This window comes from Gekko japonicus, unplaced genomic scaffold (assembly GCF_001447785.1).
Source record: "Gekko japonicus isolate JY-2015 unplaced genomic scaffold, Gekko_japonicus_V1.1 scaffold3969, whole genome shotgun sequence".
In the NCBI taxonomy this organism is placed as follows: Eukaryota; Metazoa; Chordata; class Lepidosauria; order Squamata; family Gekkonidae; genus Gekko; species Gekko japonicus.
This window is the reverse complement of record NW_015171622.1, coordinates 45,696-58,736: the sequence shown is the minus strand read 5'-3', so window position 1 is coordinate 58,736 and position 13,041 is coordinate 45,696. Positions and strand designations below refer to the sequence as shown.

At 46.0% G+C, this 13,041-nt stretch overlaps 1 protein-coding gene across 1 annotated transcript in view; it reads right to left on the bottom strand.

Moving 5' to 3' along the window:
- Window positions 1-13,041, bottom strand: part of TAF2 (TATA-box binding protein associated factor 2) — a gene marked incomplete at its 5' end in the record, with an annotated part of 78,964 nt that overhangs the window by 20,771 nt on the left and 45,152 nt on the right. The window contains 3 exons of the mRNA XM_015419949.1: window positions 4,477-4,582; window positions 5,618-5,770; window positions 6,498-6,727. Coding sequence (XP_015275435.1) covers window positions 4,477-4,582; window positions 5,618-5,770; window positions 6,498-6,727 — 489 coding nt within the window. The remainder of the gene's footprint in view (window positions 1-4,476; window positions 4,583-5,617; window positions 5,771-6,497; window positions 6,728-13,041) is intronic.

Below are 13,041 nucleotides of genomic sequence, written 5' to 3'. Positions count from 1 at the left end.
GAAGGCAGAACCAGCGGCTCAGGCAAGCACTTGGAACGGTTAGGCCCGCAGGTGGGAATTTCCATTCAGGCAGGCCTCCTGAGTCAGCCATGGCCATAATTCTTTAAAGCACCCCACCCCCAGTGCAGGTTCACTGGCAGAAGTAAGAGATGACCCCATAGTCTTCGAGGAGCAAGGGCCGTTCTGAACAAACTTGACTCCCAAAATAGCTCTCTTTGCCTGTGCTCTTACATGCACGTTGGTCCAACTGGCCCAAACGCCGCTTGTTTGCACGGAGCCCATTTCTATCCCAGAATACTTGACAAGGAACAATATGGAGTGCACAGCTGGTCGACACAAGTGTCCCAAAAGCAACATCTGTTAGCTTTCTGGCGCAGTTCGCCAGCATCTTTTGTTTATTATAACTTTATACCCCCCATAAGGGTGTATGAAAATAGCACAGAACAGAGTATTATGAAACATCGGGGAAAGAGCTACTTCTTGGCCTATGCACTTGGACGCTTCCCTGCATTTTTATACAAGGCCTCACTGTGGACTGTGCTTGCCACAACGGCACTTCATTTTAAAGCACTGAAATTGTCTATGGTCATATTGTCTCCAGGGCTCACTGGACATCTGGTGAAAGAAACCTTAAGCCTATTTTCAGGTCAAGTCATTTTTAAGGGCCTAACTAGTGGGAGCAATACTGCACTAACAGTGTCCATACTAAGAAGGGCTTCACTCCTTGCAGAGGATAGCTGTGTTGGCCTGCAGTAGAACACCTAGATCTGAGTCCAGTAGCAACTTAGAGACCAACAAGGTTTTGGGGGTTTGCGCTTTGGAGAATCAAAGCTCCTTTCACGGGCTAAAATCTAGCTGCACTCCTCCTTAAGTTCACTGGAAGTCAAGGGCTCAGAGTGGAGTGACTGCATAGCATGGCCCTGTTCGTCTTTTTTAAAAACAAAGAACCAGCAAGCCACTCCCAATATCACAAGGTTCAGCTTCTGATTCTTCAGGGTATATTCAGTCTGTATTTTAATCTCTACCCTTAGAACAGATCTCTGGGACTCATTGCCACAAGATGGGATACATCGGCTTCACTAAAAAAAAACCACACTAGTTCACAGCCCCCTTCCCCATTCATTTTTACCTAAAGAAACAGAAGAAGAAGAGGAGATTGGAGTTATTGATACCCCGCCGTTCCCTCGGAGTCTCAGAGTGGCTTACAAACTCCTTTCCCTTCCTCTCCCCACAACAGACACCCTGTGAGGTGGGTGGGGCTGGGAGAGCTCTGACAGAAACTGCTCTTTTCAAGAACAGCTCTGAGAGAACTATGGCTTGCTCAAGGTCATCAAGCCAGGTGCAAGTGGAGGAGTGGGGAATCAAACCCGGTTCTCCCAGATTAGACTCCGCGCACTTAACCACTACACCAAACTGGCTCTCCAGATACACACTAGGCGGCACCTTGGGTTCATAGCTCAGCCCCAGCACATCTGATACACCAAGAAAACCAAATTCTAAGCTAGCCATTCTGCAAAAAAAAAAAGTCTCTGTCAGCTGAATTACTGACCTTCTAAAGGACTTAAGCATATTTGCTTGCACCATGGCCAGTGGCTAAGACAATAAACGAAACCAAGGTACTGCTGAAATAAAGGGGTTGGCAGAAAACAAAAGAATTTGGTTTGGGGGAGGGGGACCCAGTGTCCAGGGGCAGCAATCAGACTACTGTGTTCTAGCGGAGGTGCCACAGGCCCAATGATTCACGCATTAAATCTTTTCCTACGAAAAAGGCTTTTCTAGGCTCAAGAGGGACTACTGTCTAAAAGAGCCTCCTACACCAGAAGAAGAAGAGAAGAAGAGATTGGATTTATACTCCGCCCTTCACTACCCAAAGGTGTCTCAAAGCGGCTTACAAACTCCTTTCCCTTCCCCTCCCCACAACAGACACCCTGTGAGGTCGGTGGGGCTGAGAGAACTCTTGACAGAAACGGCTCTTTTTCAAGAACAGCTGTGCCAGAGTTATGGCTTGCCCAAGGTCATCCAGCCAGGTGCAAGTGGAGGAGTGGGGAATCAAACCTGGTTCTCCCAGATTAGAGTCCGTGCACTTAACCACAACACCAGTGCTGATCTGACTTGGGATTGTCTGTCATGGGGAATAGATCCTCACTGCACCTCTCCTTAACATGTGGCTCAGTAATCCATGCCCCTCATCGGAAGTTCTGACGGGCCTACACTAGGGGTGCAGGGTATGACAGCTGTTGGCACACTTACAAAGTGGTTTGTATTTCTTGTGTTTTTATAGTTTTCCAAGGCACATCACTTATCATATTTGGGAAAACTGGATTTATTTGGTCAATGTTAATTCACTCACAAGTTATTTCTGTTTTGTTATCGATCAATAGAAACAGAAACACTATCAGTGAAGGAAAACAGCTTGCAACAGACTACTTAGTTTCACCAAACAGCTCTGTTTAGTTTAAAAAAACATGAGTGCTCTAAGTGGAATCGTAGTCCTATTCAAAAGTAGCTTCTGATTTGTCAAAAGCTAAAAAGTTAGCACCGCTGTTGGTATGAAAATTATAACTGTCCACATGTTAACAGTAACCTGAGAGTAGGAAAACTGAACATGGAAGCAAATATTCAACTCTGCTCTATCAGTAAGTCTCCAAAATCCCAGTGAAGACTGTTCTTCTGTGCTTCCTGTTTCTGAAGGTGTCACAAAGGCTTTCACTTTGTTGAAATCCCACACGTTGTGAATGGTGGAATTATTCAGGAGGGCTTATGTTTGTTAGTTTTTATGGATTTTTAATGGTTTCATCGTTATAACTCGACTTCAACCTAGTTTCGGAGACAGGAGGGCAAAAATGCTTTAACTAAAAACAAACAAACAAATCTCTTAACTCTTGTGACTTCTCTGACCTTCTACTTTCAGGAACCTACACTGGGAAAGCCTGGAAACATTCCTTCCATCTGAAATTTTCTTTCTTTCACTTTTTGCTTGATGGGAGTGATTTGTAACCCTTTAGGATATCTGGCTGCCATACTTTATTAGCAAACATTAGGACAGATTTTTCAGATTCAAATGTACATAACATGACAATTACTTGTACGAACATAAGAGAAGCCAATGTTGGATCAGGCCAATGGCCCATCTAGTCCAACACTCTGTCGCACAGTGGCCAAAAATACCAGGTGCCATCAGGAGGTCCTCCAGTGGGGCCAGGACACTAGAAGCCCTCCCACTGTTGCCCCCCCCCCCAGCACCAAGACTACAGAGCATCCCTTGCCCCAGACTGAGAGTTCCTGTCTATACCTTGTGGCTAATACCCACTGATGGACCTCTGCTCCATACGTTTATCCAATTCCCTATAACAAGATGTATCATATCTTGTTATAAATGTGCCAAAGAAAGCCAGTTAATCATTGTTCTCAAACCATCAGTGACAAAGGATAGGTGGTGGTGGAAAGGAGGTCCCGTCAGTGTGGGGGGGAAACTGCTTAAGCCTTCCCAGAACATATGTGCTCAGTATTCCTAGCAAAATAAAAACAATCCAATTCAAACTTATTTTTTAAAAGATCCCAATGGAGACAGCATAAGAGTGTGCTAGAAAAACTGGCTTTAGAACAGGGAAAACACTAGTCATAGCTGGAACCTTGTCAAATCTGAAAAGGCATAAGCATCTCAGAGGCCACTTTTGGGTCTCAGTTCATCCACACACTGTTCAGATGAGCTGCAGTCCTGTTGGCCCATGACAAAGAAGGAGAAGAGACTGGAATTAAAACCCAGCCTTCACTACCCAAAGGAGTCTCAGAACAGTTTACAATCTCTTTTCCCTTCCCCTCCCCACAACAGACACCCGGTGAAGTAGGTGGGGCTGAGAGAGCTCTTCCGAGAACTGCTTGTGAGAGAACAGCTCTGAAAGAACTTATGACTGACCCAAGGTCACACCAGCGGCTGCATGGAGAGGAGTGAGGAATCAAACCCAGTTCTCCCAGATCAGAGTCCATGCTCCTAACCACTATACCAAAGTGAGTTAGGCATTCATATTAAAGATTTTCAGTAACCAAGCAGTTCCTGAACTGTCCTCTGGAAATCTGATTTCAAACTCAATCTCTGCCACAGGATCATGGAAGCAGGTATTTTCTCCCTGAATCAGACATCTGTGAAACGAGACCCTTAGCTACCTCACAACACTTGGTGTCTCTGAACAGAGATGTCACAACCTGCGGTTTGCCATAACATCTTGCAAGAGAGAATGTGGAACAGGGTCTCTCGTAAGAATACCCTAAAGCAACACTGAAGTATTTATATGGCTGTCCCAACTACCCTGGGCATAGGAAATCAAATAAAAGTTCTCAGCTCATAATGATGCCTAGAGCTCTACTTGAATGACAAAACAGAGGTTGGGGAAAGTGATCATTATGATCAACACAGACAAGGAACAGGGATGCTTATGAGCACAACACTGACGATTGTGTGCAGCCAGATGAACCAACCTGGTGTTGACGGTCTTTCCAGCATGTTCAAATGATGGTAGATAAAAGCCTGACTGTCATGAACAGTGTCCATATCAATCTCTTCCTCCTCTTGAGAGTTTGAGAACTAGAAGAGAAAGAAGCACAATCCAGTTGCTTGGGGAGCACCAATTAATGCACTTTAACTGCTGCCCTCCCAAAACACCCTTTCTGCCCCAGCTGCTTTCCTTATCTGTTTTACCCTCTTGCCCCCTGCCCGTGAAGCGGCCTGCAGTCTGTAAGGGGACAAATTGATATACACCATCTTTTTGTTTGAAATTTTTTATTAATGTTTTAATTGTTTTATCTTGATGTTTTTATGAATGATGTACATTGCCCAGAGCTGCAGGGATTGAGCAACTAACAAATTAATTAATTAAATAAATAAATAAATAAAAACTATTCCAGGGAGAACATGCAAATCAACTCCTTCCCACCTCCCAGTACTGAAATGGACAGGTTCAGTCATGCTTGAGTCTGCACAGGATGGGATGCAAAATTCATTTTCGTCTTAAATCCTACATGGGTTACAACCAATGCTCCCTCTAAGCTGAGGAGTCTTGTGAGCAAAAATTCTACTTTGTGAGCTAGTGGCATTAAAGTTGTGAGCGAGCGATTTGTTAGCTGCATAAATAAGTTTGCTCTGGAGCCAGCTTTCCTGAGTTAAGACAAAAATGTGTGAGCTGGAGGCTAAAAAATGGTGAGCTCTCTCACAATAACTCAGCTTAGAGGGAACATTGGTTACAACAATTTTTCATGGTTGTCCATTGTCATCTTGGTCTCCAGCATTGTCATCTTGGTCTCCAGCATCCAGCTTGTAGAGCAAGGCATTTCTTAAGGATAGCTGGGTGGGGGGAACGTTGGGTCCTGGCCGTTCCCCGTTATGGTGTTCTGTGGTGTAAGTAAAGCCAGATTTCAATCTGCCCAGGGAGGTATCAAGAGTTAGGCATGAGTTTGTTGCCCTCCTTCTTTCGCAGTTTGTATTTCAAAAAGGGGTGGGATCTCTCACAACAGTCAGGAGCAGGATGGGACTGGGGGCCAGTGCTAAGAGGCTTCGAGGGGGACTGACTGGCTACTACCCTCCAACCACCCAAAGCTCAAAGCCTGCCTGCCACTCACTCACCCTTATCTTGAGTTTGACTTTACTGTCTTCGATCTTCTCCAGGATCTGGCCTGGTTCCAGAGGCGACCCCAGGGGCGTGTCAGCTTTCCTCTTCAGCCCTTGCTGGTAAGCAGGAGGCATGGCTACCATTTCTTTAACAAGATGATCATGCTCCTGAGGAAACAAGAAAATCTTCAGATAGCCCCAAAACACTGTCAAACCCCACTGGCAGCGCAGTATGGACCTTGAGATAATTCAGCCAATGCCACAAGAGGGGAATTGCTGCAGAAGTGGTTCCGAATACCTGGAAGCAAAACTTGGACGGAGCACCAGTGCTATTGCTCCTACTAAACGAAAACAAACAAAACAAAACCTTGTCCCAAACCCAGGACATTCTGAACAATGACAATTCTTATGGAATGAAGTTTGATTTATGTCTGGCATTGCAAAGAGCAACAGAACAGTAGAGAGGGACTTCTTAGTTGTGGCACCAAAATTATGGGACTCAGGAATATTCATTCCGTTCTATCACTTGTTTCATCGGGTGTTTCCTCAGTGACCCAGGGTTGTCAACCTCCAGGTGGGGCCTGGAAACCTCCCAGTATTATACCTGATCTTCAGATGACCCCCCCCACCCCTCTTTCCAGCCCTATGTTTTAACAGCTGTTCCTGCAGCCTAATATTAGGTATTTTAGTTTTGGATTAATGATCTTCGTTTAATCACACAGCCACCTTAGTGAACATGATTGGGCAGAAAGGCAGCATATATATTTTGTAAATAAACAGACAAAGGGCGAGATGAAGCAAAAAGAGATAAAGATGGAGATGCCAGGAAGCCAGACTGTGCTTGGTAAACTGAGAAACAATGAGTTTGGGGGAGGGCTGTACGACAACTGCTTACGGTGCTCTGGAAGCCAATGAGCTGTCCCAGATTGTTTGGGTTGCTAGCCATTTCCGGGCCACTTGACCCCGTCTCAGGAATGATGGTGGGGTTCAGCACAGCTTTCTTTTCTTTTAGGTTAAGGACCAACCCAAGTTCTGGAAGCGGCAAACAGGAAGGCCTGCTGAGACCGAACAGCGTGTAGTACAGGTCAACAGCACCACACCGCAGCCGCCAGTCGTGGGATGTACCTACAAAACCAAGAGGAGAGCAAAGTCATCTTCACACACTATCTTGTGTAATGTTTAATGCCCATTCTATTGCTACCTGTATGTGTCTACTGCAACTCCATGGGAGTGCAGGAAAAAACCCAGAATGTGGTACCAAGTGCAAGCTTCCATGTCCTGGGAACTAAAGCTTCCTTCCTTCCTTCCTTCCTTCCTTCCTTCCCATGCTTAGACCTCATGGGTGTTTAAGATTTCCCATGGCTGGGTGGCAGGACTTCAGTATCCTGCATCTTACCCATATTCATGATCAGCAAATTCAGAACAAATTACGCGAAATGAGCCAGTTTGCATATTTTCACCTTAAGCTGCATCATTCATACAAGTCACAAAATTTCTCAGCACAGGATGGGATTTACCTTGGCTCATAATTTTGATATGTGTATATATACACACACATACATAGAGCCCTGGCTCATCATAACCTCTTGTCTTGCCATAAGAATATAAAAGGTGCGTGCCCTGTTGGAGTAGATCAGTGATTCATCTAGTCCAGCATCCTGTTCCACACAGCAGCCAACTAACAGGGCACAGAGCCCAAAGCCTTCCTGTGACGCTGCCTCCTAGCACCGATACTGTCTCTAGAAATGAGGGTTCCCTTTCACCATCATCACGGCAAGCAGCCATTGATGGCCCTATCCTCCATAAATCTGTTTATAATCCTCTTTTAAAGCTATGTATGGTACAGGCCATCACGATATCCATACAATTTATTTACTCATTGAGTGAAATCCTTTTGTCCTTCCACAATTTATTGCCCAACAACTTCACTGGCTGCTCCAGACTTCTAACTGTTTAACTTATCAGGATTACTTTAACATAAAGGTGTATAACAAAACAAAGTCTGAGTCCAGTGGCACCTTTAAGACCAACACAGTTTTATTCAAGGTACAAGCATTCATGTATAAGCTTGACGGGACTCAAACTTTGTTCTGCTGCTTCAGACCGGCTACCCACCTGGGTGTATAACAAAGTTTGCGTCCAGGAACACCTTTCAGACCAACAAAGTTTTATTTGAGGTATAAGCTTTTGTGTGCAAGCACACTTCTTTACTATCTGAAGAAGTATGCTTGTACACAAATGCTTGTACCTCGAATGAAACTTCGTTGGTCTGAAAGGTGCTACTAGACTAGACTCAAATTTTGTTCTGCTGCTAACACGGATACCAATCTGAATAAAGGTGTACACACACACACACACCTCCCCCCAAAGAGAGGTGTCTCAGACTGGTGTTTGAAAACAACAGATTTGAAGATTGCACCCAGCTATTCTGAAGCACCAATCTCAAATTCTGCTGCTCAGTTTTGCGGTCTCCCCGTCTTTATTCTGCCCGTGCCCAACTCAGCTGTTGTAAAAGAAACACAGCCATGACAGACAGATGCAAGACCAACAGCATCTTAGAAACCAAAAGATTTTGGGGATATAACCTTTCGAGAGTTAAAGCTCCCTTCACCAGGTACGAGTTGCAGGATCTACAACAGACATATTTGGAATTACAATACCCACCTGATGTAGCAAAGCAAGGATCCCCCAACCCTTTTAGCGCTTGCGGGCACATTTGGAATTCTGACACAGCATGGTGGGTGCAGCAACAAAAATGCTGCCACGGGTGGTGAAAGCAGCCACAAAACGATTGCCACAGCTTAACTTCAGTAACAGTGTGGATCCTTGTGCTGTGGCGGCAGCTGCTGCCAAAGCAACATTTAAAAGAATCTGCACAGTCAATCAAATTTCCAGTAGTCAATCAGAAGCCTTGCTGGGCAAAATCCCTACCTGGCCCCACCTGCTTCCTAAAAGCACGTGGCAGATGCCAGAAAAGGGGTCAGCGAGCGCTATGGTGCCCAGAGGCACCCTGCTGGGGACCCTTGTAGTAAGGAAACAGATCAACAAAGCCAGAATGATGCAAAGAGACAACCTGGTTCTCTGGGATAAAAGCAAGCTTATAAATTTTCTTAAATAAAAGTGATTAATGATATATAGGGTTGTCAGATCCTACCTGGCTGCCAACGGGTGTGTGTGTGTGTGTGTGTCTCCCAATCCTTCCTTGAGTTCTTTTGGCATGCTCTAGGTTTTGAGCAAAACTCTATGGTTTTGTGGGCCTCAAAACCATAGAGTTTTGCCCAAAACCTAGAGCGTCGCCCCCAGTGTCGGAAACACAATGACATAACTCCTGGGTGACATCATTGTACTGCTGGTGCCGGGAGGGGGCTTCTCAGGGTGCGGCTTTCCCCGCCATCCAGCTGGGCTGTGGGAGATTGGGACCCCCAAAATCAGGGCATCCCCTAGTTTCACCGGGGGAATGGCAACCCAAATGGCATACATTCTGCCATGACTGTATTATCATTTTTACTAACTTTATTTCAGACTCCAAACAATTGCAATTTAAGTAGAACAATCATCCTGCTTTCCAAGCCTGGATTTAAAAAACACAAAAAACACACACAAAGAAACTAGGTCATCTCCCAAATAAAGGGAACTGCACAGAACAAGACGACACAAATTGATACAGGGGCCTGCAGCAGAATAAACTGCATGTTCCAGCACAGCTATTATCAGGGGAGAAAAAGCAGTCTTGGAAAGAATCCATGCCTTGACGAAGTCTAGCTTGAGAAGATGGCTGGCGTTCCACAGCACAGACAGCCATTTGCAATGCTGAAGTCGTTAAATCACTCTGGATCAAACTTGCAGTTTTACCACCTGGCCTTTCTTCTGCATACTGGTCTTCTCCTACAGCATACTACATAGATATTGATAATATGCTGGTTTTCCCCCAAATGCTCTGTAAAACGCAGAAGGCCAGAATTTGCCGCAGAGATCCCAAATTCTCTTTGGTGCAGCCCAAAGGCTCTTGTTAAAACAATGAGCATCCCAGCAGCCTTTGTTCACTTAGGCTTTTTTTAAACTGGCCTTTTCTGACCTGCAGGGGGCCCCCCCCACCGCAAAGTTGCATCTCTGAGGCTTGTTTCTTTTTTTAAAAAAACAACAACAAAACAAAACCAGTAAGTTTAAAAAGAAACGTGTTATTTGGGGCCAGTGGGAGACCATCTGAAAGCCACAGGAGTCATTTAAAAAACCATGCAAATGCATAACACACCTCTCTCGACTGGAGGCTGAATCTCAGAGGCATGTATACAACACACACTCAGGGGGGGGGGGGTCCCTTTCCTGTTTAAGACCTTCAGTGCTACACTCACTGAAACAAAATTCACTGGTGGCGTGCAGAGAAACCAGTTAAGACTGCCGCCTTTGCACTCTGAATCGCCACATAGATCACTAAGTTGGAGAACTATCCCTGTGATTTCCCGGACAATATGGAACGTTTACTTAAATCACGTACCAATTATAAGTTTGGGGTAGTCACTGCAGAGGCATCTTTAAGAGGGCTAGAACCCCCAGGCTTCTGAGGGCACCCACAGAGGAGACCTGCAGATATGCCAAATGTGCACATGAAAGCACTCTTTGTTACGCAGAGCAATATGGCAGCCACCTCCCTCTCATGAAGCTGCCCTTACACTGAACCAGGTCATTACTGGCCACTCAGACTGGCATCGGCTCTCCACAAGAACATCAGGAGAGCCCTGCTGAATCAGACCAGCGGTCCATCTAGTCCAGCATCCCGTCTCACACAGTGGCCAAGCAGTTCCTCTGGTGGTCCAACAATAGGGTTGCCAGGTCTGGGTTGGAAAATACCTGGAGACCTTGGGGGTGAATCTGGGAGAGGGTGGGGTTTGGGGATGGGAGGGGCCTCAGTGTGTTACAATGCCATAGAGCCCACCCTTCAAAACAGCCATTTTCTCCAGGGGAGCTGATTTCTGTCAGCTGAAGAATAGTTATAAAAGCAGGAGATCTCCAGGCCCCACCTGGAGGCTGGCAACCCTATCCAACAATAGGGCATAGAGGCTGAGGCCTTTCCCTGATGTTACCAACATCATACTTCATTTGCCAAATGGTTGCTCGTCCACTTAATTTGTGGAGATCCTCTTGGTGCTCTTCACAGCCATCCTCCAGGGTAGAAGTCCTTCATATCACTTATTGCCTGTTCCTTTTTAACTGGAGATGCCAGGGATTGAACCTGGGACCTTCTGCATGCAAACCAGAGGCTCTTCCACTCGGCCACAGCCTCTTCTCTCCCACTGCTACTCGGCCATTCACTATAGCTCCTTGTCAGTGCACTGGTGACCCTCCAGCCCTGCACTGCTGCACCAGCCTGAGATCATCAACCTGTGGCAGAAAGCGGCTGCCGTAGGACCAGGAGGCACTGCTCAAGCAGAACTGCCTTGACGGCCTTCCTTCTGCTCCCACATAAGCTTGGCCACATGAGGTGTGTGCATCATGAGAAGACCACCTCATTATTCTTAACCTTTAAAACACTACTGCCCACTGGGTATACCACATTATCTGCTAGTTATCAGGAGTCACTGCAAGTGGAGGGGGCTGCCTAAAAATTGTAAACAGCTACCATTTGCCCCCAAATGCCCCTCCAGCTCTTCCTCCTTCTCTATTGTCCAGCCCATTAGTTAAGATCCTCTGCTCAAGCCCTGCTCTCTGCTTCCCCAACAGCACAGGTGAAGCAGGCAGTGATCAGAGAAAGGGCTTTTCTGGTGGTGGCACCTCGCCTTTGAAATGCACCCCGCCCCATACCTACCATACTTTCCTTTAGGTACCAGACCAAAGCAGTTCTCTTTACCTAGGCTTTCAGCTAAGGATACGTATTTGTTTTATGATCTGGTCTGAGCCCGAGAACTATTTTATCTGTACCATTTCAAGCTATTGTTCATTTTATGCTGCTTTCTTTTTACTGTTTTTATTGACCAGTTCTTATTGGCTTGACTCACTTTTTATTCTTCTTGCTGGTATTGTGAGCCACACTGAGCAGGTTCTGGAGATATGACATACACTTCTCAAAATACAGAAACAAATATTCACAGACTGTCCTCCTGGAGGGCTGTATTCCCCACCTTAAGAGTCACTGGGCTAGCTATATCCAGGTGTTCAACGTCACCCCACTGTCTCCTCCACTGTCGCCATCCTACAGTCTCAACAGGCTATCCTGGATGAGGAGACTTTGATAACAGGAGTGAGCAGAGGCTGTTCAGTATATTTCAAAAGACTACTCCTGTGGACACACTATCAATCTCCATATGAGAACTAGTCTCCCCTCTTTATACTCTGTATTCGTGGTGCTTGGGGGCCAACAGTGGGAGGGGCCTCTGGAGCTCTGGCCCTGTTGGTGGACCTCCTGATGGCACCTGGGTTTTGGCCAGTGTGTGACGCAGGGTGTTGGACTGGATGGGCCACTGGCCTGATCCAACATGGCTTCCCTTACGTTCTTACTGCACATTTAGCTATATACACAGCAGCCACAGGGAGAAGCCACAGAAGTTACTGCTGCTGCTTTTACCATCACTGAAATTGTCCAGTGGGAAGCAAGGAAGGCAGTGAGCACCTGGCACTGGTGACTCCTCCAGCCGACTTTCAGCTGTGATTGCAGAGGAGGTCGTTAGCTTCTCTAGAGACGGGGAGCTGTTTCAAAGGGCCAGGGAGCTGCCACACTCAGCTCCACTATCCTACGCAGGGAGGTGAACCGGTATGTGGCTGATGTTTCCATAACATATAACCGTGTTTATAAATGACATGCAACTGGGCCCCACCAGCTGCAAGTTTATCACGTGGATCGCTTTCCGACAAAGGAAGCTTTGACTCTCGAAAGCTTATACTCCGAAAATCTTGTTGGTCTCTAAAGCGGTACTGGATGCAAATCTAGCGGTGGGTAAAACAGGGATAATGTGCGACATCTGAAAGCATGCTGCAACGGAGACCTGAGTCCAGGAGCTCAGGAAGGGTTCACAGAGCGGCTCGATGGGAAAGAGATTCAACTAGGAAACCAGGTAGAACGAATATGGCTTAAAAAAAAAACAACTTAGCAAAAAGGAAAGTTGCAAGACAAGCTCCTGTGGAATACAAATGTCACAAGAGTCTACAGTCTATGACACTCAATAGCTGTCTGCAGAGATGCAGGCCCACCATGCTCTGATAAGACTTTTCCAAACATCTATGAAAACACAATGAAATGAAGCAGTCTTATCATCCAAACCTGAACATGTCATGAAGGAGACACGAACTAGAGATTTTTTCACGCACACCCTCCTTTGCAAGTTGCTCAACTATGAAAGACACGCTGGTTTCAATACCAAAAAAAAGCAGCAAAGTTTTGCCAAACCATTAACATTTCAATCCATTTGCAGGATGGAGGCAATTTTATTGCAGTTCACATAATCGGT